The 22,102-nt window shown below is 43.7% G+C and overlaps 1 protein-coding gene across 12 annotated transcripts in view; it reads left to right on the forward strand.

Annotated features, from left to right (window-relative positions):
* Positions 1 to 22,102, forward strand: part of syngap1b (synaptic Ras GTPase activating protein 1b) — a 163,578-nt gene that overhangs the window by 123,768 nt on the left and 17,708 nt on the right. For 7 of the 12 annotated variants that reach the window (XM_047598696.1, XM_047598693.1, XM_047598698.1 and 4 more), the window contains 15 exons: positions 935 to 1,056; positions 7,542 to 7,695; positions 8,012 to 8,110; positions 11,834 to 12,073; positions 13,297 to 13,632; positions 13,710 to 13,854; positions 14,867 to 15,011; positions 15,182 to 15,418; positions 16,493 to 16,694; positions 16,971 to 17,197; positions 17,794 to 17,995; positions 18,377 to 18,970; positions 19,666 to 20,097; positions 20,871 to 21,044; positions 21,294 to 21,505. In XM_047598696.1, the coding sequence (XP_047454652.1) occupies positions 935 to 1,056; positions 7,542 to 7,695; positions 8,012 to 8,110; positions 11,834 to 12,073; positions 13,297 to 13,632; positions 13,710 to 13,854; positions 14,867 to 15,011; positions 15,182 to 15,418; positions 16,493 to 16,694; positions 16,971 to 17,197; positions 17,794 to 17,995; positions 18,377 to 18,970; positions 19,666 to 20,097; positions 20,871 to 21,044; positions 21,294 to 21,505 (3,521 nt within the window). The remainder of the gene's footprint in view (positions 1 to 934; positions 1,057 to 7,541; positions 7,696 to 8,011; positions 8,111 to 11,833; positions 12,074 to 13,296; positions 13,633 to 13,709; positions 13,855 to 14,866; positions 15,012 to 15,181; positions 15,419 to 16,492; positions 16,695 to 16,970; positions 17,198 to 17,793; positions 17,996 to 18,376; positions 18,971 to 19,665; positions 20,098 to 20,870; positions 21,045 to 21,293; positions 21,506 to 22,102) is intronic. The other 5 variants (XM_047598697.1, XM_047598694.1, XM_047598695.1 and 2 more) reach the window with 4 other exon arrangements.

Genomic DNA, 22,102 nt, shown 5'->3' on the forward strand with positions numbered 1-22,102 from the left:
AATACATGTAGGAAAGGTGGAGATTTAACTGGAGGATCATTGTGCAGGACTGAACTGACCTTAACACTTGGGTTTTTGTGTTATTTAGCTTAGCATGCTGACTACAGTGTCAAAATTAACACAATGCCTCCGCCTCTAAAATGAACCTCAGCTGAATGAACAGCTCATTAAAAACTGCAGCTAAACAAGATTTAGAGAAGGACCGTTATATTAGTACGTCTTCACTAGTGTACCTAATGAACTGGCAAATGAGTTGATGATTTTTAAACAAGTGCAGCTTTCCTTCATTTTATCTATTTTTAGTTTGTAGTGTGGCCACAGAGGAGCGAGTGTGTTTTATTATGATGGTGAAACAATTAGGAAAACAAAAATACCGTCTTTCTTCTGTGGGATCAGGGTCTGATTGATTGTGTCTCTTTCTTATCATTTCCCTCTGAGACAGAACGACTGTCGATATATTTTCTCCTCTGTGTTGTTCTATTCTATGGATCTGAGATAAAGTAAAGTTGTCCCTCATCTGTGAGTAATGTTGCATCCCCCCTGTGTGTGAGCCTTCCTCCTGATCTGGTCGACCTGTACGGCTCACCACTGCCCACCGCAGGATGTGTCACAGCACTGCAGCTGTGTGTGTGTGTGTGACATGTGGTCAAGTGCAGGAGGATATCTTGATGATAATAAATGTACCTTGTGCTCTCCCCATCATGCATCACGTCCTTCATTTGTGTGTGTGCGTCTCCATTTTACCTGAATGACACCAAACCACACTGACCTCACGTCCACCACACGCCTCGCGTCCTCCTCTTCCCTGCCACTCAACCTCATCTCCGACTCTGTAACTTTGCCCCATGCACGTCCTCCCTGTCCGTCTCCATCTGTTTGCCCGCGTCCTTGCTCTCCTCCTCCTCCTCCTCCTCCTTCTTCCTCCACGCTCCAGAGTTTCCTCAGTAGAAGGTTGAAGGGCTCAATCAAGAGGGCCAAGAGTCAGCCCAAACTGGACCGAACTAGCAGTTTCCGCCACATGATCCTCCCCCGCTTCCGCAGTGCCGACCAAGACAGGTCAGTGACGAGCGGCCGCCGCTTCACGCGCTCACGGTGGATCGTCTACTCTGCGTTTGTGTGTGAAATGTGAAACCTGTTTAAATGTTTAAATGTTGTGTCGTAGCAATTTATTTCCACATCTGCCGTTTTGGTTTAAACAGGATGTAGCTCAGTCGTTCGGGTTCCGATCGATGGAAATTGCAGGTTTCTTCCGGTGAATAATGTGGACGTGATGGAGGCTCTGAAAAGAACTGAAACTGTGTTTATTTTTCACTCTCAAATGTGACGATATAGCATTTTACAGTTGGTTATTTCATCCTGGAGCCCTGTGATTGCAGCTGGTGACCTGACCAGCGTTGAAAACCACAATGCATGCTGGGATAGGTGCTGTTTATCTCCATCTATTTCATCTATCGCTCTGGATCTGTAAAAGCTCTCTGTCGATATCTATCATCTTTTTATTCATCGGTCTCTATCTTCTTTATACATCAGTCTAAATCCATGTATTTCTCTCTCTATCTGCCTCTTTCTCGCTGTTTTCCATTTTTGTTTGTTTGTCTCCATCCATCCATCATCGTTAGAAACTCTTGTCATGTCCCACCGTGGTGTCGGTTACAATTAAAACACTCAGCAGCGCAGTCGTCCGTTCTCTCTGCCGGGGAGATGAAGATTTAAAAAAAATAAATAAAAAAAACACCCCCTCTTTTCACCATGGCAACCAGCCTGTGACAACTATATGGCGGCTGTACAGACCATAATGAGTCAGTGGGAGATTTGCTTAATTATACCTCCTCTGTATCGTGTACACGGCCGTGGCTCGGCATCGTCTTAAAGGCTCCGTGGTGCAGGAGGTTCGTGGCGCGACGTTTTCTGGTTTGTGTGCTTTTATTTTGAAGGTTGGTTGTTTTCTAACTATTGGTTCTCACAGTCCCAATCACACATCTACCCATTCGTTGACACATTCACACCAGTGCCAAGCACATGGAGCCGACAGGAACAGGTGTCTTGCTGTCGTAACCTCTAACCTCTTCACTCATGCTCTACCACGGCACGGCACCCTGAAGAGAATAAATGAACGGCAACTGGACTGGATGAAATGTCTCACAGAAACTTTACATGTTTTGAATAGACCACGACTCTTATGACTGAGAACCTTCACAGACATGACACATTTTTATTTTTATTAGACTATAATTCAGATTATTACAGGAATATGATGTAAACACAGCTAATAAAACCATAATCATTTGCCAAATCTTGCAAAAGCAGACTTTCTAACGCTCAGTTTATGCTTCTGCATCAATTTGCTCAAACCATACATAAACCCAAACGCTGACATGCTCCACCCAGAAATCTAACGCAGACCACAAGAGCTGTGATTGGTCCGCTTGCTAGTAGCGCATTTCCGCTATAGTATTTCTGACTGCTTCTTCATCTCTGCAGTTTTTGGATTGTTTTAGATCAATAAAAAAGATGTAACACATGGAGGAACGGTTAACTGAGGAGGTTCAGAGACACAAACATTCGTACGAGTCGTCTTTGGCAAAATTTTGGCAAAAGTTTCAGTCGCCATTGTTGAAAATGGAGCAGGAAGTGGAAACATAATATACCTGACTAGCAAAAATGAAACATGGCAGAGCGAGCCGGATTCATGAGTGTACAAGTATAAACCACTGACCTGCTACCAAGGTGCATGCAGGATAAAGAAACTCTTTGAATTGAAAGACTCCACCAGCACTTGTACTAAATGGAACAGTTTTATTAGCCTTAACCAGGGTCATCAAAAAAAGGGGTTAATTTGCAAAGGATCATTTAAATTATTATTTATTAAAATTGTCCTTCAGGACTAAAAATCTTTTTCCATTTACAACAAGTTCAACTGGAGTTGAACTTTCTACATATTATCGACTATCTACCATTTTATGAGGGCAAACACCCGCACTCCAGTGTAGAAAATGAAGATATTTGTGTAAAAATGCATCAGAAAAAGAAATATTCAAGTAAAGCCCCTGAAAAATCTACTCAAGTACAGTAGCACACAAAGTATTGGTGCTTAGTTACGACCCTTGTGTCCAGACATTATGAGAGAAATAAAAGTATTTGGTTGTTATTCAACTTTAATTCAACCAGTTCTTTAACAGCATCTCATCAAAAAGAGGAGGTATTTTCAGTATTCGGTCTAGATTTCCGTTTCACTGCCAGTTCTTCCCATTAGCCCGTGGCTGGTTTGGTTGGGACCCAGAAATATTGAGATAAACGTCCTGTTAGCAGGAAATCACCACAACAGAAGTTTAAACATTGTTAGGTAGCTGTTGCATTGTCAGTTTATTTCTAGTATTTACAGTCAGTGGTTTCCACAGGCCAGCGACAGGCAGTGAAAACTTCAGACTTCAGATACGAAGGTCATGTGTATAATCTAAACACAGGGCAAAAGTGCAGCGAGGAGCATTGGAGGCTTTTCACAGCCAGCTGTCTGCCAGGGTGCATTTCCATATGATTTATTCATCTGGGGATCTGGGGATGCGCGTTATCCTCTGATGGTTTGAGGAAACAGAACGGACGGAAGGAAAAAAAAAGTCGTACACCGGGTGAAGTCGAGGTTGTTTCCCTGTTTTCTGTCAGAGAAGCTGCTGAACATCTGCAGCTTTCTTCATTTATATTCTGTTTTTTTTTTTTCCTTTTTTCTTTTTGATCAACAGGAATAAACGTACCTCTGAGCTCCCAAACAGCCTCTAAAACCTGCAGCGCTACACATTTTTTAACTTAATTGTTCAATATGTCCTTTTAACAAGCGCAGAAACCCCACAGGTCCAAGCTCCCTTAGTTATAAATACAACAGGCCACCATAGCATATAGCTTCTTTACTTTACTTTCATATATACGGTGCCTTAGCAGAGTTCCAATGCAATGTAATGACCTCAGAGGGGATTCTGAAAATGAAAGTTTCTATTCTAAACATTATCTATGTTTCTTTTTTTCCAACAAACACAAATGCATTCAAATGGTATATAAGCATAACATTTTTATATTGCAGAAGATATTTTCTGCTAACCTGGCGTAGCAAGACTCCAGAATATCATGATACCAGAATACCAGAACAAGAGTAGTGCTCCTTTATTTCACCATGCATGCAACTGGATCGTCCTCTGACCATTAGACCATCCCACCCCACAATGATCTGACTGACCCAGCAGATTTTTACTGGAGTATAATCAGCTCCCAGCAGAGAGAATTCAGACTAATTTCTTTAGCAAAATTGTTGTTTTCATGGGAAGTGGCTCTGGCTTCCAGCTAATTTCCTGCAAACATTAAGCATTTTTAGCAGTACTTGTGATCTTGCTCAGTGTCTGTCAGAATAATCCGACGAAAATGATGCAAACTGCTAAAAAACTGCAGTTCCTCCAACAGCCACTTGATGCTGGCTCTAAAATCAGAATCAATCCTCATAGATGTCCATGATAAAATGTCCAACATTACAGTACAAATAAACATGTTTACTTTCTCCATTCATGGAAACGGCACGGGGATGACATTTTATGGACCAAAAAAAACTGTTGACACTTGGACTGCAGACAATGACCTGCTGACACATACGTTCTGCATCTGTGTGTAAATAAATAGAGCTACTGTTAGCTGGGAGATTAGGAAGAGCCACTGTTACCCGTAAGGATAGGGAGAGCTACTATTAGCTGGGAAGCTAGAAATAGCTACTGTTAGCTAGGGCCTAGGAGAAGCTACTATTTGCTGGGAGATTAGGAAGAGCTAGTGTTAGCTGAGAGGCTGGGAAGAGGCTAATTGCACGTGCACTGGATCTTTAAGCTGACAAGTCAAACAGAAAAAACTCTCTCAGATTAAATTCTGTTGCAGAATATCAGGATCTGATGAGACTCACAACCTAAACCAGGACACACACAAACAGCCCGACACTGAGAGGAACATCCCAGTCTTGGAGTTTGTCTTAACTTCCTGTTTATATTCACTTTTGACAAAAGACACTGAGACGACGTTGGACCTGCAGAGTATTTCAATCTGTCTTCTAGTTAAACTTTTCTGAGGCGTGTTTGGTGTCTGACCTACTCGACTCTAATTCTCTGCAACAAAGCACCAAACATATTCCCAGGCTCGGTTTCCCTGGTTCTATTCTGTCATCTCCAGCGCTGAGCATTTTTTCTCAGGTGCTTCATCAGTCATGAACCGTCATCTTTTCTTTTTTTTATTTTTTTATGTCTCTCCGCTGAGACTTTGCATAGACCATCTTTCTTCTTCTTTCCTCAATCCTTTCATCCCTCCCGACCCTCGTCCTCCTTTCACTCCTCTAATCCATACTCTCACTTTCTTCCTCTCCTAATGACCCACTGTTGACTTAATCAACGTGATTTCCTCTGAGAGGTCTTCTTCCCCCCTCCCCCCTTCTTTCTCTCTGTATTCCCCTCAATCTGACTCACTCCTTTGGGGCTATTTTTATCCCTCCCCTTCTCTCAATCCCCCCCGGTCACCTACATGTAATCAGTGCTCTGTTGATGAGTGTTATGACTGAACTAAAGCAGGAGACAGGCTGCGAGTCGGACGCAGATCGGAGGATATACAGGATTTTTCTCTTTTTCGTGCCCCTCTCTTCTCCTCTGAGGGGGCTTCATCACATCTGAGCATCCCTCCACACTCTCCGGTTAGACTCATCGTGTCATCGTACGTCTGTTGTAGCCGCTCTGCGATTCTTTTTCCCGTGCTTGCTTGTGTTTGTGTGTGCAAGTAAGAGTGTGGGTGAACATATGCACGTCGACATTAATGACGTTACTGAGAATGGTTTCGATAGAGAAATGTTTTGCCTGCAGGAGAAAGAGATGAAGACAAGCTGTGTAAATGCTAAATAAGAAAAAAAAAACAAGCTTCTTATTCCCAGTATAAGACTGGCACAAATAGACAACAGCTGTAGCCCAAACTGGAAAGAATTAAAACGAAGGAAAAAGAAAAGTGTTTGATCGTAACCGCTCAAATGATCTGAGAGATCATTTACATTTCAAACAAGGTTATAAGGAGCTTTTTAAAATACACTCTCTTTCACTCTCTTTAAATGTTTGATCGTTCTGTTCACAGCTGCATTTCAAACAACGTAGATTTTCTTCACTAATAATCCGAATGAAAACGCCTGAACAGACGATGGAGCGTTAACGTCTGGTTTCTCTCTGGTTATTGTGGTAAATCCGTTCTCTCTGAGCATGTTTCGCTCCACGTGGGGTAGAGCAAGCATGAGAAACTATTCTAACAGGAAGAAACCTTGATCAGGACCCAGCTCATATGGAGGGACCCATCTGCCTAAAGCCGGACGGGTAGAAACAGGAAGAAGAGAGAGAAGACACCAGCAGGAGGAATGAGATTAACATACAGTACCGGGTTAAACGTTTCAGAGCAGCAGCTCAGTATCAGCATCAGTTTCATCCTCACACACCGTAGCACTGCAGCACATAGATGGTTTCAGCTGCAAAGACTGAAATCTATAAAATATCTTTTTCTCTTTGTTTCTCTCTTTTTTTTTCCAACAGACGACGACCAAATTTAATTCATTGGTTTATTATGAGTCCTGTCGATGCCCATACATGAAATACAGTGCAAACTAAACTCGTGTCCATAAATCAACCTGTTTTTGGTCTAAAACCACCAGTTGTGACATATCTGTGAACTCTCTGATAGATTCATCACAACAAGTCAAACATTATTCTTCTACTGGCAGATCATTTTGCATATTTAAACTAACATACAAAGTTTTAGAACAGCACTAACAGCAGTTTCCTCTGGTATAGTTGGTCAGAGCTTCATCCTACAGCAAGATAATGACCCAAACCTTTAGTCCAAGCTCTACCAGAACTACCTCAGGATAAAACCAAAATGGAAAGCTTGAAAACATGGAGTGAACCATGGCCCAGTCTCTAGACTTTAACCCCATGGAGCTGGTTTGTGAAGAGTGAAAGCAAAACTCCCTACAAGAGACACACATTTCTGGGAACTTCTGCAACAAAACTGAGAAGAACTCTCTGAAAAAAATAAGTTTAGGAAAGATTTTGTGACTTAGATGGAAAAGGCGTCATAAAAAAGCCTTTTCCTGTTTTTGTGTTACAGGAATTTGGGTTTAGTTGTAGTCATCTTCATGACGTGTATTCTTAGCTGTGGGAAACTAACCAATCACATGACAATCTCTGTATTTGTGAGGAAAAGACAAACGTTTTGTGTTGAACCTTTGAGATGCACCTCGTCACTTTCTGTGTCGAGCTGCTGCATTGGTCCTATTGTAATTACAATGTACTCAAATACTTTAAACCTTTCAGTTTTGTGTGATTATTATCCAGAGTGTCCAGAGTCTAATCTTGCAGAGACACATTAGTCAACAAAAAAAAAAAATGTAAATGTTGGTCAGTGGACCAGAAAGAAATCTCCTGTTGCTGTTTCTTGTGCACTGAGCTGAAGCGTAACCTTGGATAAATAAGCCCCTCCCCTTTCCTCCCCTCCAGGACCCGTTTGATGCAGAGCTTCAAAGAGTCCCACTCCCATGAATCCTTGCTGTCTCCCAGCAGCGCCGCCGAGGCGCTGGACCTCACCCTGGACGAGGACGCCATCATCAAACCCGTCCACTCCAGCATCCTGGGACAGGAGTACTGCTTTGAGGTGAGAACTGCACAGAGAAAAACGCTCAAACCAGCAGCGGCACACTCACAACACTCACAGCACCAGTGAACACCTGACATGTGTTTCCTCCCTGACAAGACAAAGTCATGTGAAATGAAATGTTGTTTTTATTTTTATTTATTTTTTTTTAGATGTATTGAAATGAGCTCTCAGTTTTTTTTTCCATCACCTTTCCATTAGTGGAACATGACGGCGGTTGAGAGCGAACACAAGACATTGCTGTGGCGCCTTAGTTGCAGTCTCCATAGTGACTAATGGCTGTGGTTGTTGAATTTACCATTGGCTATAACCTCAGGTGACTACGGCATCGGGAACCAAGTGCTTTGCGTGTCGCTCAGCTGCAGAGAGAGACAAATGGATCGAGAACCTGCAGAGAGCTGTCAAGCCCAACAAGGTGAGGGGAGAGAAAGGGATGCGGTAGAGGAAGACCAAACCAAAAACATGATGATCCCTCTGTCTGTGTGTCTCTCTCTCTCCTCCCCGTCTCCCGTTGTTGCCTGTTTTCAATACGAGCGCCTCCTCGCTTCATTCCTCTGTGTGAACCTCCATCCTCGTGTCTGTGTGTGTCTGTGTTGAACAACTTAGTGGCTCCTCCAGGAAAATTTTAAAGCTGCAACGAGGTGATTGTTAAAAGGAGGTGGATCCAGCTTGTTTTGTTTTGAGAAGCAGCAAATCAGGTAACGTGATCTCAAGTCTAATGAAGGCACAGTGGGCTCATGTCCCCAGAACCAGCGAGTCTCTGATAACAGAGAGTGAAAGATCCCGAAGCTAAAAGCTCAAACAGCGCTGAGTCCAGGTCTGTTATCACAGAGAGAACGGACCTCATGAGAGGAAGAATCACATTAGCTCTCTGCATTTTCAAACAAAAGATTCTGAATAAAGTTGGAATAAATAAATACATTTGGAGACGCTGCATCTTTCCAATTAACTCTTATTAGTCCAGTCCAGTCTTAGGGATTGTTACTGAAAATAGAGGCTTAGCTACAACCTGACTCCAGAACTGCAACTAGTCATGTTCGATAACCACCGATTTCCTTTCTGATCCCGGCTGGTATCGGTGATACCGATACTGATACCCTAATGTGTTTGGTAAACCTAAAAAAGTAGCGTATTTGAAATCATAGCTTCATAAAGAATACAAGTCATCAGAGTAATTTATTTATTTTAAACTCTGAAGTATATTGAGGTAGTGGCCTCAGTAATACAACAACAGAGAAAACAAACTAAGGCATAATCATAGAAAATATGTGAAAATGCTGTTTCAAACATTAAAAAAGAAATAAGTAAATGGACTATTAAAATGAAGTATTGTTTAACTATTAAGAACTACTATAATTCTGACCATATGCCTCGTATTCTGTGTTATGGTTTAACCTGAGTTTGTGTTTCACAAGGTTTGTTGTGTTGCCACAACTCAATAGTTTAGTTACTTTCCTCTGTGTTCCTACATTACCTCCAATGACTGAAGTATCGAAAGTATCGATATTTTGATTTGAGAATCAATTTTAGAGCATGAAGACGTGGTATCTGAAGTATCAATATTTCAGTATCGATCCAGCTGCAACATGAGGACAAAAAGAAGTCGTTTGATTTTGAAGTTCATACTCTGGAGGACAGGGCGACACAGGATGGTCATTATGCATTTTTCAATTGAAAGCAGCTTACATTGAAATGAATAGGAAATCTTGTAAAACCACACAAGTTGCCTCCCAATGCATCTCTGGTAGAACAGGCAGGGCAGGAACACATCCAGGCATTCAGACTGTGCTTGGTCTGATGTGCACGTTTTCAGTAGTCCAAACTAGAAAGCATGTTGATAAATGTAATTGGTGCGAGCTGATTTAGTCAGTTAAGCCCAGGACCCACCCAAAGACCCTTGCACAGCCACTCCAGGTGTATTAATGATGGTTGCATTCCCCTTAGAGGAGGTCATACTGACGGTTCATACAGAGACAATCAATTTAGTTTAGTTTTCACTCTTGTGTCAAGTCAGAAACGTGTGTTTATCAGTCAGGTCTGCCAGATGACACTGAGGTTTACTGGTTAAGAAAGGTACACGACCACTTGATGTAGGAAATGTGATGAAGTGGTATAAAAGTGAGGCTGTTAAATGTCTGCACTAATAATAAGCCAGTTAAATAGTCTTCTTATAAATAAGCTAAATAGGAGCTGGCTTGAAAGCAGCTTTTTAAATTAGAAAAACATATATATTTTTTTAACTGCAATACCGTGAGTAACCAGTAGGACCTCTGCTACGTCACAAGTCTAATGGATTTAATGGTCATTCCTAAAATGAGGCTAGAATGCTGTCTTCAAATGGACCTTTAAGTTCATGGTTATAGGAGGGAAAGTCATGCACATTTATTGTTTGGTAGCATCGTCGTACGTCGTCAGAACAGCTGTTATCTGGTTGTTAGCATTTTATCAAGCGTGCAATTTGATAATTAAATGTAGGATATGAAAAAAAGATACATATTAGAGAAGTAGAAAGAAACCACAAACACAAGAGGGCGCTGTTCATATGGACTTTTATTGTGAAAAAGGGAAACACAAATGACTTCTTTAGATGTTCATCCTAATGCATCAGAGACAAACAGGAAATGTGTCACTTCATTGAGTTTGAGGAATCTGATTTGGTTCACTGAACAACTGTTAAAGGAAGAGGTGTTCAGGATCACATTATAAAGATATTCTTACATGAGCCCCGGTATCAGACAGCGACTCATCCACTGGGTGATATAATACCTTATCTGTCCCAGAGCAGATTTAATTTAATGTGATATTTATTTCCATGCTCCCCGCCTAACGTACAGCCCTTCAGATCAGCTCTGAGTAAGACCAATATCCTAATTTTCTCTCAGATTTGATAGTTCTGTGTAACCGGCCCATATTCCCCCTGTTCGTCATTAATAGTGAACTGGCATACCAGATATGTAGCTCTGACGGCAACCAGGGACAAAAGAGTTATTAAGCCAGACTGAGATGAAACATCACCCGAGCTGAAAGGCTCGTCCAGATGCTCGGGCCGCGGGGGTCCTGGCTGAGTCATGGAGCTCCAAGGACTCCACACGGGGGCTCTCTCCTAAAAAACCCCCCTCCCTCTACGTCTGAACAGCTCAGACCAGATGCACTGGCTGAGATAAGACTCACTGCAGGGACGAGGTTCATCGTTATTCTTCTCAACTTTCAGGAGCTCTTAATTCCTTGTTTGAGCTTTGATTGTCTCTTTTATCCAAACGCGGAGGCTCCACTCCGCCCAGCGTAACTGTTTCATTCGTTCCAAAGACGTGACACGATGATATCAAGGTGGAGGACTTGAGCCCATGCTGCTGCCGCTGCCGCTGCCGCTGCTGCTGCTGCACCGTGTGCACACTGGCAAACTGAGCCACCAGATGCCCGGCGCATCCAAACTCTGAGGTTTGGATTTAATTATGCCCCGTGTTTGGCGCCGCTTATCAAAGAGCATACAAATGAGGAACTTAAGAACTCTGGATCTCGTCTAAATTAGGACGTAAATAGTCTGAAGCAAACGGCATTTCGGCTCAAATGAAGTGACTCAGCCCCCGATCAGTCAGACATCACTCTGCAATCAACACAGCTCTCTCCTCCCATGGGGGATGTCAAATATAGCTCCGGGCTTTGTGATCATGATTAGGAAGTGTTGCCGACTGCAGAAACATCGCCGCCATTGTTTGTCCCTCGTCTTTGTTGCACATGTGCATTGTGTCATTTGTGCTTTTTCTTTTTTTTCTGTGTTGAAGTGGATTGCTTTTCTCAGTCAGTAAGAGCCCTTCACGTTTTCTGTTGTCTTCCTTTTGTGTGTGTGTCACGCTGTTGTCCGCCTCTGTGTTCAAGTCGAGAGTCGAGAGCAGTTTATCGAGCGCAGCCTCACATCCAGAGAAGCCAAACCACCATGTCACCAGCCATTTCTTTCCTGCCATTGACTCTGTTCTCCTGCAGGCTGGCCTGCTGTCTCTGCTTCCACATCCCTAAATATCTCTTTCTCCGCTGTTTGTCATGTGGTCCGTCGCACCGTATCCTCCTCTCTCTGTGCAGCATTCAATGACTCCTCTCGTATCAGAGGCCTTGTTTGACCTGACCCCCAATCTGCACACAGGACAACAGCCGGAGGGTGGACAATGTGCTCAAACTGTGGATCATAGAGGCCCGCGAGCTTCCAGCCAAGAAGCGCTACTACTGCGAACTGTGTCTGGACGACATGCTGTACGCACGCACCACCAGCAAACCCCGCACCGACACCGTCTTCTGGGGCGAGCACTTCGAATTCAACAACCTGCCGGCCGTCCGCAACCTCCGCCTCCATCTGTACAAGGAGACAGACAAGAAGAGACGCAAGGTGACATCTGTGCGGAAGCAGCAATGTCTGAACTGTAGTAATGTATTTTCGTTTTTTAGTATTTCAAGTTTGACTTTAAAAGAAACGAGAACTGGAAAAACAACTGATTTGATTTTTATTAAAAAAATAATAAAATAAGATAAACCTTTCTTTTATTCTGTAGCCTAAAACAAACAAGACAGCGTTAATATTAGTCTTAAGTTATTGTCCTTGACTAAAGCAGGAAGTCGTCTCCATGGTGAACTCTGGTCCACGTCTAAATAATCCTGGTTCTTCTCCAGATTCACAAGACAAACGCTCAGAGATAAATCCAGATGACCTGATCCCTTGTGTCAGAAAGTCTAAAATTCAATCTGAATATTGTTCCAGAGTCATGTCTGTTCAGACCAACAGAAAAGATTTGAGATCACTGACTGATGGAAACAAGTTAACCACAGTTTTCTCCTTTAGTTTTCTTTCTGTTTCCCCTTTTGCATATACTAAAGGACAGTAGATACATTTTCTGTTTTTAAAACGAAAATCAAATAAATTATTATTTTTATTTCTTGAAAACAAACTTGAAATGCTAAAAGTAACACGGACCATTTTTTGCATCCTGTACCCTAAAGGGCAACTAAAATATCCCTGATGTTATTATCAAGTCTATTTTTACGGCAGATAACAAATATTATGGCTTATTATAGCATCGGTTTAACAGAAACAAAGAAATGAGGACTTAATGCAATGTCTTTTTAATATAATACCTGCAGATCCAATATACCACAAAATGTAATGTAATGTAATCTTGCAGCAGTTAGTCGACTGGAGGGAAATGAGTGTTGAAAAGCAGAATGCACGCTTCAAAGAAAAGAAAAGCCAGAAACAGTTGCAATTATTGATGAAATAATCAGTGAGTCATTGCTATGTATCAGCAGCTCTGACTGTGGATTCTCATTATTATCACAATTTTCTGTTCTTTTCCAATACAAACTTTACCTCTTTCCTCTAAAAAAATCATTTTAGTTCTCAGTTCAGTACAAGAGTGGTACCGCCACAGCAAAACTCATTTCTAGTCTCAAACATCCCTCCAGAGATCCAGCGTTAGTCATAATTTATTCATAGCTGAAGCTTTATATTGGCCTTTTTCTGACATTTCCAACTTTCAGATTGTTATTGTAAAACACACTGAAGGAGACAACTTTTCTCGGGCGCATGCTCATCACGTCTGTCTTCTTTCATTGAAGGAAAAGAGCACATACTTAGGACTCGTAAGCATCCCCATCTCAAGCATCACCGGGCGTCAGTTTGTGGAGCAGTGGTACCCGGTCATCCAGCCCAGTGTCCTCACCAAGGGAGCCGGAGTCGGAGGAGGGAAGATCATCAATGCATCCCTACGCCTCAAATCCCGCTTCCAGACCATGAACATCCTACCCATGGAGCTCTACAAGGAGTTCGCAGAGTACGTCACCAATAACTACCGCACCCTGTGTGCCGTGCTGGAGCCTGTGCTGAGTGTCAAGAGCAAAGAGGAAGTGGCCTGTGCTTTGGTGCACATACTGCAGAGCACAGGGAAAGCTAAGGTACGTATCTGGAACTGATCCGTCGGAAACACGGCGCGCAACGGAAAAGCTCTAATCCAGTTTTCCATTTTCTCCAGGATTTCCTGTCGGACATGGCGATGTGTGAGGTAGACAGATTCATCGACCGAGAACACCTTATCTTCAGAGAGAACACTCTGGCCACCAAAGCCATAGAAGAGTACCTCAAACTGATCGGACATAAGTACCTCAAAGACGCTATAGGTGAGTCAGAGTCGTCCGGTTCTTGGTTTCACACCAATTTCAAATTCAGCAAATGAACTTTTGAGATGTTTTTGAAAGACCAAATTTTTAATTAAAAGGTAAAAATCCCCTCTAAGGTTTCAGTTACACACTTCTTCTCAGCCTGCCTCTGGGACAGTTTGGTTTTATTATTTTCCAGCTCACACAGTCAAACTCGTGACAAACTCATGACATATTGAATTATGCGATTATCCTAGCTCAGCACAAGATGTCTGTGATTGAGAAGCAGCTCCTCTCAAATGTAGAGAGATGAAGCATTTCTAGGAGGAAGTGAAGGATTCGATATGTTGCTCTCTTGAACCGGTTCTGTTCTGAGGAATTGGCCTAAAATTCCTCAGCAGTTACCGGACATATTTAGTTGCTGGTAACTGCTGCACAAGATGCACAAGGGTTTACCTACTTTTGCACCTCACAGATGGGAACAAATTGTTAATTTTCTTGAATCAGTAAATGCGCTTGTGTAACATTTGTGTTTCATTTGTTTGATTGGGTTCTTTCAGGAAAATCCACTAATGTTTCGACTTATTTTCATGCACCAGGGGCACAAATACTTTTAAGTATGCAAGAGTATGCAAGAACATGTAGAATCGGTAAATCTGAATTTATACCTTGATGTAGGCTTTTACATCGGATCTAAGTGGGTGGTACGGCATCTGGTCATACCTGATGGCTGACATCCACCTCCCCAGAAATGTAACTGCAACTGGTCTGAGATACAGTCAGTTCCATCGTCCGTTGTTTGAAGTGCACAAAGAAATCCAAGACAGTTTGAGCCTTTGCAGAAATACAAACTGAGCTTAAGCCTGTCGTCCAGCTCTCCAGCCTTTGAATGGGGATCAGTGCTGCATTTTGTCTGTTGAATGTGTTGATGGAGAAACCAAAAGCCCATGATGTATTCATTTTTGTGTGACCCTTGGTTGTTGACGCTGTCCTCTGCATTTATAAGACTGAACTAATGAAATGTCACTTGTAGGGGAGTTCATAAGAGCCTTGTATGAGTCAGAGGAAAATTGTGAAGTAGACCCCATGAGAATACCACCCTCAGTGCTCCCAGACCACCAAGCCAATCTTCGAATGTGCTGCGAACTAGCACTCTGCAAGATCGTTAATTCCCATTGGTAAGTACTTAACAGATGCAAAAAAAAAGTATATATCTATATAAATAAATAATGCTCTAAGTGCTTTTATTAATCCCTGCTATATTAGAGATATGCGGGACTTAAATTCTTTCAGGAAATGGTGTAAAATCTGAATGTCTGCTTCTAACAAGTGTCAAATCCCTTCACAGTGTGTTCCCTCGAGAGCTCAAGGAAGTGTTTGCCTCCTGGAGAGTTCGCTGTGCTGAGAGGGGTCGAGAAGACATCGCCGACCGCCTCATCAGCGGGTCTCTCTTCCTGCGCTTCCTGTGTCCCGCCATCATGTCGCCGTCACTTTTCAACCTTACGCAGGAGTATCCTGACGAGCAGACGTCACGCACGCTCACCCTCATCGCTAAAGTTGTGCAAAACCTCGCTAACTTCTCCAAGTCAGTTTTTACCTGATCTCGTTCAGCAATAAGTCACTATAACCTCCTGTTTACACGTTTGGACATACAATGGCAGACTGTATAGAATGTGCTTACCTGATAATAGGGATGTAATGATCCAAGTGTTTTTGCCCCCAGATTCGATACCAATCTATTAATATTCAGAATTGTCAATTTGAGTCCCAGTTTGAAGATAAATGTCCCAAAGTTCCTCTCCTGCAGATTCATAAAGTCTTTTCTTTCTTGTATTCTTCTAGAGTCGACTCGATTCAGGCCAATAAATCTTTCTATCTAAATGAATGTAGTGTGGAGAAGGGAGCTCGTACTTTGTGTTCTCTATTCCAGAAATGTTCTGGTCATTCAACGGTGCCATAAAGTCCCTAACCCTCCCTGGAAGATTTTTCTCCTTGATGCTGTCTCCAGCAAACTTTTATATTCTCCTAAATGCTTTTTTTGGCGTACCTTTTGCCTGAGTGGACTAGACGTTTTTTCATTTTGTTTTCTCGCTCCATGCTCTTCTTTGTCTCCTTCTCCTTCTGGATATTTAGTCAACTGCCATTAAAACAGAAGGAGAAGAAGTTTTAATGCTATAGGGTGTAGTTTTTGTTTGTGGCAGACATAAAACAAATAACTACAAAAGATGATTCAATCCGGTCATTTAAAAAATACCAGATACTGATCGGGACATCCCTAGAAAGTAGACATTCAGCCAGTCCTTAAGGTATCCCAACTGCAACAACATAAAAGCAACAAGTCTCTTCTTGTATTCGTTGAAATTAAGATGTTTATTAAGCTTTTATTCTGATCGTAATAAGACACAACAGACACTTCAATATATGTAATATATCGCAGTGTCATCTGCATATGGGCAGAGATAAATGTTTGGAACATTTGTGCTTAGACATATTACTGAACATTGTGAATATTATTGGGCAAAAGGAGGAACCATTTCACCATTACTTTATAACAGCCAGTGGTGAATTTTCATTAAAATACTGCATCTGTTCACTTGCAAAATACAAATGTCAGGCTTACTCTCTTTTTCTTGCTTCCTTATTCCCTTCCTGCCTGCAGGTTTGGCACTAAAGAGGAGTACATGTGTTTCATGAACGAGTTTCTAGAGATGGAGTGGGGCTCCATGCAGCAATTTCTCTACGAGATCTCCAACCTGGACAGTGTCAGTAATGCAGGCGGGTTTGAGGGATACATCGACCTGGGCAGAGAGCTGTCGATACTGCACAGTCTCCTCTGGGAGGTCATGGCTCAGCTCAGCAAGGTAAACACGAAAAACACGTCATCTGTTTGGTTATGAGCTACTAGGCTATTAGTTTAATCTGGGATCAAATGACTTTGATTCCAAAATATAAATTTTATAATATAAGCTTTTAAGTCCAACTCACCATGACTTAAAGTTTTGTCACCATACAACCACACTAAATAATTTATTTAGTATCTGGTTTTGCTAAAACTAACTGCAAGTCATTTATCAGGCCTGAGCTGTCGTTTGCTAAGGAAGCGCCACACGAGTGGAGTAGATAACTCAAAACCTCAGAATCTTTTGCCCCTTTCACCACAGGACGCCATCATCAAACTGGGTCCTTTGCCCCGCCTCCTGAACGACATCAGCATGGCCTTGCGTAACCCACATCTCCAGAGGCAGCCCAGCTACCAGACAGACAGGGTGCCGGAGCGACAGACCGAACGGCTGCTATCACGGCCCAGCTTCAACCGGGGCATCTCATCGGAGTTCCAGAATCTCATGATGAGGGATCTTAATAGGTAGGAGCGCCTCTTTTCTTCACTTTCACTGCTCTACAGTTATCAACACTGCACAGTTATCAGGAAGCTCAGATTATGTTTCAGATTCTAAATAACAAAATATATAAGTGTTTAAATTCAAAATGCATGCATTGTCTGCACTTCCATGGACACTTATAGCAGAATTACCACCACAATTAGAGCAAACTGGTCCAATCAGAGGACTTCTACTATTCTAGAGACCAATTATTGGCCAGAGTCTTCAGCATCAAAGTATGAAACTTTTTGTGTTCACATGTTAAGACTCTTGATTCTCTTAAAATTGAGAATTGAAATCAATATCAGAACAAACCATTTCACCAAAAAGATTAGAGAAAATAAAATGCACATTTTTGCAGTAGAGCTTAATTATTCACCTCGTAACCCCTCAGATTTTGCTTGTGAGCCTTTGGCAGGGCCCTTATCCTTACATCTGGGAAGCAGTAATGGATCTAAATACTCCTATGATACTGCTGTCAATATGAAACATTGTGAATCTTCTCTTTTGGGCTCTAGTATATGCATGCTTTTCCTAAGAGTCTCTATCCTTGTCTGCCTTACTCGCTGTTGGTTTCCAGCTCTATAGATATCACTCGTTTGCCTTCCCCTACCTCCACCGGAGGGGTTATGCCATCCCGTAACCAGATGAGCTTTCAGGACCGCGACCACCCTCACCGAGCATCCTCCAAAGACATGTTCTACGTATCCCGGCCTCCCCTGGCCCGGTCTAGCCCGGCCTACTGCACGAGCAGCTCAGACATCACGGAGCCGGACCCTAAGGTGAGTTTTATCACGCTGAATCGGGGGAATCATCATCCCATCCGCTAGGTTTACCTTGTCGAAGTCAGGTTAGTATGACGTGCATGTTAGTCATACTTGACGGAATCTACCATCGTGTGACCGAGGCTCTAGTATATCATGACATCTGCTTTTTTTCCACTGATTCACCTCGCAACTCATCCTAGCGGTATTTCCTGGGAAATACTTTGAGGCATTCCGATATCCAGGCAGGCCTCGCGGTAAAAACACCCGCACCACCCTCACCCATGTCATCCGTGGCCACCTAGCATAACCAAATATTAGGGGGCACACTAGCCTCTCATATCCCGTATTATTTAGCTGCTCAGTGTCAATAAAAGCGTATCTATGATGGACCTCCAGGATTCCCGAATGAACAGCGTGTCTAACCTGCAGTCGGTGGACATGCTCAACTCCTCCCAGGCCTCCATCGCCGGCATGGGCAGCTTCGGAGGGCTGAGCAGCGGAGGCGGTGGCGGCCTGGGGTCGGGCCTGAGCAGCCAGCTGCGGGCCGGTGGGAGGTTGTCAGCTGGCTCTGGCGGCTCCAGCATGTCCGGCGGCCTCCGGCTGAGCCAGCTGAGCCAGATGGGCACCACCACCGACTCGCTATCCCAGCAGCAGCAACAGCAGGCCGCCGCCATGCGCTACCCGCTTTCCTTCCAGAATCCCCTCTTTCACCTGGCGACTGCTGATGGGCCTCAGCAGCATCAGCTCCATCACCAGCACAGCCGGGCTCAGCCCCCAGCACCGCTTCTCCTGGCGCCAGAGCCTGAGCCCTCTCACCAAACCTACATCCCACAGTTCGCCCACGGGGGATTCTCCCGCAGCGAGGATCTGTCCACCCTCAGGACCAGGGACGGTCACCTGGGCCAACCCAGCATCATCCACTCGCACAGCTACAGCGACGACTACACCAGGGCCGAGTATGGACGCAGACAGATGTCCATGCATGTGCAGGTACGTTCGTTGTGTTCTTGTCTTTTAAATGAATCTGTCTTTAACTGAACATCAAGTCTGTTATTGATTAAGCTTTTCAGAAGTGGTCGTCACACATTCCCAGAGCCTCGTGTCTATAGTTTTCTTGTTTTTCATTTCACCCAATCAAAAAACCAGACATGATCAGTTTGAAATGGAAAGCGTCTCCAGTCTTGATTTTTAATACATTTTTTTTAGCTCGACTGATCCTGAAGACTGTCTGCTGCTGCTTCTGTGGTGTGGACTGTTGTTGAGACAAAACAACAGTGTTTAGCATTTTTTCACCCTTCCGTGACATGTTAAAAGCATTCATTAATTCAGAAAAATAAATTGGCAGATTAATCTGTAATGAAAATAGCTGCAGCTCATATTTACCCAAGTTGGCATGGGAACAAAATGAGAGAGGTGATGCGCAGACGAGCCACAAAGTCTTGGAAATGGATCCGACTCTGTGAAAAACCTTTGTAAGCAACACATGAACGCAGACTCAGGTCACGTTCCAACCTACACACTTACACACACGGCCAAAGATGCAGAAGGCTGCAGACAAAAGTATAATATTCTGGTGGAAAAGTTGAACCGAGCTTATCGTGCAACGTCAGTGATCTGAGTGGAGAATTTGAGGATAAAACAAGTGTAACAATGACTCCAAGTGTTTTAATTTCTTACTTTCTCAGGATAATCTTCAACAGCAGCAACAAATGATGGCGATGGCGTCTCAGACAGGAACCTCCCACTCCTCCCTGGCCACCACGCCTCCCTCCACGGTCCAACCCATGCGCCAGAGTTCTGTTGCCCCGCCTCCCACCCAGCGCGTCAAGTCACAGACCTCCCATCAGCTGTCCGTCAGCGCCGCCGCTGCACCCGCTGCCCCCGCCAAAACGCGACCTCAGAGCGGGAACCTCCTCCAGTCGCCGGAGTCCGGCTACGGCGGGAGGCAGCACGGGCCGCGGCAGCTGTCCGTCAAAGACAACACTGCCCCCGGCCTGCCCCACCAGCAGAGCTCTGTCAGGGAGAGCCAGAGTCCACAGGGTACCACCAGTCAGAGCACGCAGCAGTCGCCACAGCAACAGCAGCAGCACCTGCTCAAACCCACAATGAGCAAACAGGTAAGAGCTGCAAACGCCATCACTCTTCTTCTCTTTATTGTTTTGTGGGTTTTTTTTTGCACAAGATCAGACTCTGATGTCATCGTCTCTGATGACGAATAAAAACACAGTAGAAAGTACCTGAATACATACAACGAGAACAGGCAGCTCATGTGCTACATACTGTGAGCTGCAGATATGTATAGCCTGTATAAAAACAGGCGGCAACTCAGCACCATCAGTAGATGAGACAGTGTCTGAAGCTAAAGGTCTAATAACTTTATCTAATAGTTGAATTGCAGCCTCCGTCTCTCTGTTACCACAGGATGTTCCTCTGCTAGCGTTAGCAGATGCTTTTTCAGATGCATTGCAGTAATACTTCAGTTGTATTTCAGGAGTGACATGTCATGTAGTTTCATCTTTAATGATGAACCGCTGCTAGTTTCTCTCCACTGGACTCCTCACCTGTCTTCTCTGAGGCGTCCATGTTGTTATTGTCACGTGATCAGTGACTAACTAGTCTCTACCATCCCTAGCGCTCACAGCTATCCCCCAACAACATGCAAGATGTCAGATGCTGTATGTGGCTTTTAATTGTGTGCAGCCAATTTAATGCAGGATTTAAGAGCTTGAGTCCCACCAGGGGCTGGCGATGCTCAAAATGTATGAAACTCATGCAACTGTGAGGCCCTTTGGATAAAAGCCTGCACAGAGCTGCTCATTAGGAAAGTGACTTTCATCCACCAAAGAACCCATGTTCTCATATTCAGTGTGCTGGCTGGTTTTCTTCCTAGGGCTCCCAGTCTCCATCCACCCTCAATCCCCCGACCCCAGCCAACGAGCGCACAGTGGCCTGGGTCTCCAACATGCCTCATCTGTCGGCTGACATTGAAAGTTCTCGGATTGACCGTGAGGATTTCAAACTAAAGGAGTACTCAAAGAGCATGGATGAGTCACGCATGGACAGGGTACGTATCACTTTTAAATAATATATGGTCTCAAACCGCGTGGGAATCAACAGCGATCGTTTAATGTTGATAAATGTTTGTGTTTTAACCATTTCGGGCTAACGTTGACTATTTAAAGGTGGTTTCCTACGTTTCAGTTTGTGTGAATGTGGGTAAAGAACAAATCCAGGTGCTGCTGCAGCGGCTGAACGGAAAACGCCCGCCCACGTCGCCGACTAACCCCGCCTCCTTTCCGTGTCTGTGCCTCAGGTGCGGGAGTACGAGGAGGAGATCAACTCCCTGAAGGAGCGCCTGATGATGTCCCACAAAAAGCTGGAGGAGTACGAGCGGAGGCTCCTCACGCAGGAGCAGCAGACCAATAAGATCCTCCTACAGTACCAGAACCGGCTGGAGGACAGTGAGCGGAGGCTACGGCAACAGCAAGTGGAGAAAGACTCCCAAATTAAAGGAATAATTAGCAGGTAAATGCAGGCTGTTGTTGGGATGGAGGGAAAAAGACAGCTAAGACATCATGTGGCCTTTTATAGGACAGACATTGGCCACATTCTTCTTATTTTGTTTATTGTAGCACTTATTTATATATATACATATATATATCACATTTTTCTAATATATGTGGAAAAATGCACTTATTTTTTCTGATTGCTTCTGTTAATTAAATCCTTCTGAGGATTAAGTGGAAGCAAATTGATTGACAGCACATTTGATTCTATTTAACAACTTGAAAACATGAGCTTGAAGCCGTTCTTCCCTAAAATACATCTATTGCATATTGGAATAAGAATCTATTTACCAGAGGTTGTTATCTGGCAGAGATTATTGCAGGCTAGGAGGCTGGTTTCACTTTCATTAAGTGCTGTAGCGCTGGGAGCGAGGCAGGGAGCTGTATATATTGAAAGCCAACGCAGCAGACGTGTAACGAGTGACAAATTAAATGAGAGGCTATGATACGGAGGCCAGAGATCCATATCTCCCCGGATGAGCATGCAGGCCCCGTTCCCTCGTCGGTCGCTTCTTTTCAAGCTGCATAAAAGCTCCTGTTGTAGCAGAATCTGCTG

This window comes from Mugil cephalus, chromosome 11 (genome assembly GCF_022458985.1).
Source record: "Mugil cephalus isolate CIBA_MC_2020 chromosome 11, CIBA_Mcephalus_1.1, whole genome shotgun sequence".
NCBI lineage: Eukaryota > Metazoa > Chordata > Actinopteri > Mugiliformes > Mugilidae > Mugil > Mugil cephalus.